Source organism: Eurypyga helias, unplaced genomic scaffold, assembly GCF_000690775.1.
Source record: "Eurypyga helias isolate BGI_N326 unplaced genomic scaffold, ASM69077v1 scaffold44434, whole genome shotgun sequence".
Lineage (NCBI taxonomy): Eukaryota > Metazoa > Chordata > Aves > Eurypygiformes > Eurypygidae > Eurypyga > Eurypyga helias.
Genome location: NW_010248951.1, coordinates 1 through 1,659, shown reverse-complemented (window position 1 = coordinate 1,659; position 1,659 = coordinate 1). Strand labels below are relative to the sequence as shown.

The 1,659-nt window shown below is 53.8% G+C and overlaps 1 protein-coding gene across 1 annotated transcript; it reads right to left on the bottom strand.

Annotated features, from left to right (window-relative positions):
* Positions 1 to 346: 346 nt before the first annotated feature.
* LOC104509322 (profilin-3-like) lies at positions 347 to 751 on the bottom strand. Its single transcript, XM_010151220.1, has one exon. It carries the CDS (start codon positions 749 to 751, stop codon positions 347 to 349), a length of 405 nt encoding a protein of 134 aa, XP_010149522.1.
* Positions 752 to 1,659: the final 908 nt, after the last annotated feature.

Here is a 1,659-nt window from a genome sequence, read left to right as displayed (position 1 = left end):
AGAAGACAAAGGGATTGCCCTTCCTCCTGCTCTTTCCCAAAGCTCAGGTTATAAGACATCTTTGCCCCTAAATCAGTCAGTAAAATAACAGGGAACAACTACCCAAGATGGCCGTGAGACCACTCAAATAATACCAAGCATCCTGATGAGGAATGTAGATGTTATTCCCTTCCGCACCACAGCTGGTCAGGCAGATGTCCCAGCACTGCTGCCTGACCAGCACTCCCCCAGCTGAAAGAAGTTGGCCACACGCACCAAGAACGGGTTTATTTCCCTTCTCTGCTACAGCAATGACCAGGCCTCTGTGCTCAGGCAGAAGACGCCTGTCTCTTTGGCACTATTCGCTTCATGCTTTCACGCCCACAATCATATGATGGACCTTTTGGTTGAGGGCTCCTCTGGGGACTCCCTTCTTGCCCATCAGGAAGATCAGGGCTTGGGGGGTCTTGCCAATACAGCTGGATCTGCTGTCGCTGCCTTTGCTCCTGACATCCATCGCATCATCTTCATGCACCAGCAGGCTGTCACGAATCACAGTGCACTTTTTGTCAGCTACAGTGATGCCCGTCAGTAGTAACATTTTCCGATCCCGGCCCGTGATCAAGGACACTTCTTGAGGTGAGATGGCTGTGAGGAGCCCTCCTGGCTTGGCCGCCCACATGCACTTGTTGCCAGAGAGGCCCGCGATAGCCACATCTTCAACTTTTTTGTTGGCCAAGATGCCGTTGATGTGATGCTTCCAGTAATCCATCATGGCTGGGCTTCTGCCTGCTGGGACTTCAGTCTCAGCACACTGATCCTAAAGATTTCAATTTGTGAGTTCGACCTTCTGATCCCTGCAAGCCTGAACGGGGAAGCTGGGCGACATCAACAGCCAAGGCTCTGGCTTTTCCTGTGAGGAGAGACATTGTGCCTCTGTGGTGCTGGGCACTGGTGAGGCTGCACCTCGAATCCTGGGGTCAGTTTTGGGCCCCTCACCCCAAGAAAGACACTGAGGGGCTGGAGCGTGTCCAGAGAAGGGAATGGAGTTGGGAAGGATCTGGACCACAAGTCTTGTGAGGAGCAGCTGAGGGAGCTGGGGGTGTTTAGCGTAAAGAAAAGGGAGACCTGATTGCTATCTGTAGCCACCTGAAAGGAGGTTGTAGGGAGGCGGGTGCTGGTCTGTTCTCCTGGGTAACTGGTGACAGGGCAAGAGGAAATGGCCTCAAGTTGCATCAGGAGAGGCTAAGATTAGATATTAAGAAAAACTTCTTTACTGAAAGAGTGGTCAGGCATTGGAACATGCTGCCCAGGGAGGTGGTGGAGTCACCATCCCTGGAGGTGGTCCAGGGACAGGTAGACACGGCGCTTGAGGACGTGGTCTCGTGGATACAGTGGTGTTGGGTTGATGGTTCAACTAGATGATCTAATAGGTCTTTTCCAACCTCAGTGATTCTGTGATGGCAGTGTTGGCCACTCCGGGCCTGTTCTACAGCACTGTATCTGCCTTGCAGACGGGTCTCCCACAGTGACTTTCCCGACCAGCGGGAAGCTCTCAGAGTGGGTCTCACAAGTTCAGTACCAGGCAGCTGGGGCGGGTAGATGCCCCAAGGTGGCCCAACAGCGTGGGATCCCCACCCCAACCTCAGGCAGCGCCATTTTCCCCCCACCCACACCAGC

What these genes read in the sequence shown, in the direction of transcription:
- LOC104509322 (XM_010151220.1), bottom strand. Translation starts at nt 751, where the DNA reads ATGGATTACTGGAAGCATCACATCAACGGCATCTTGGCCAACAAAAAA.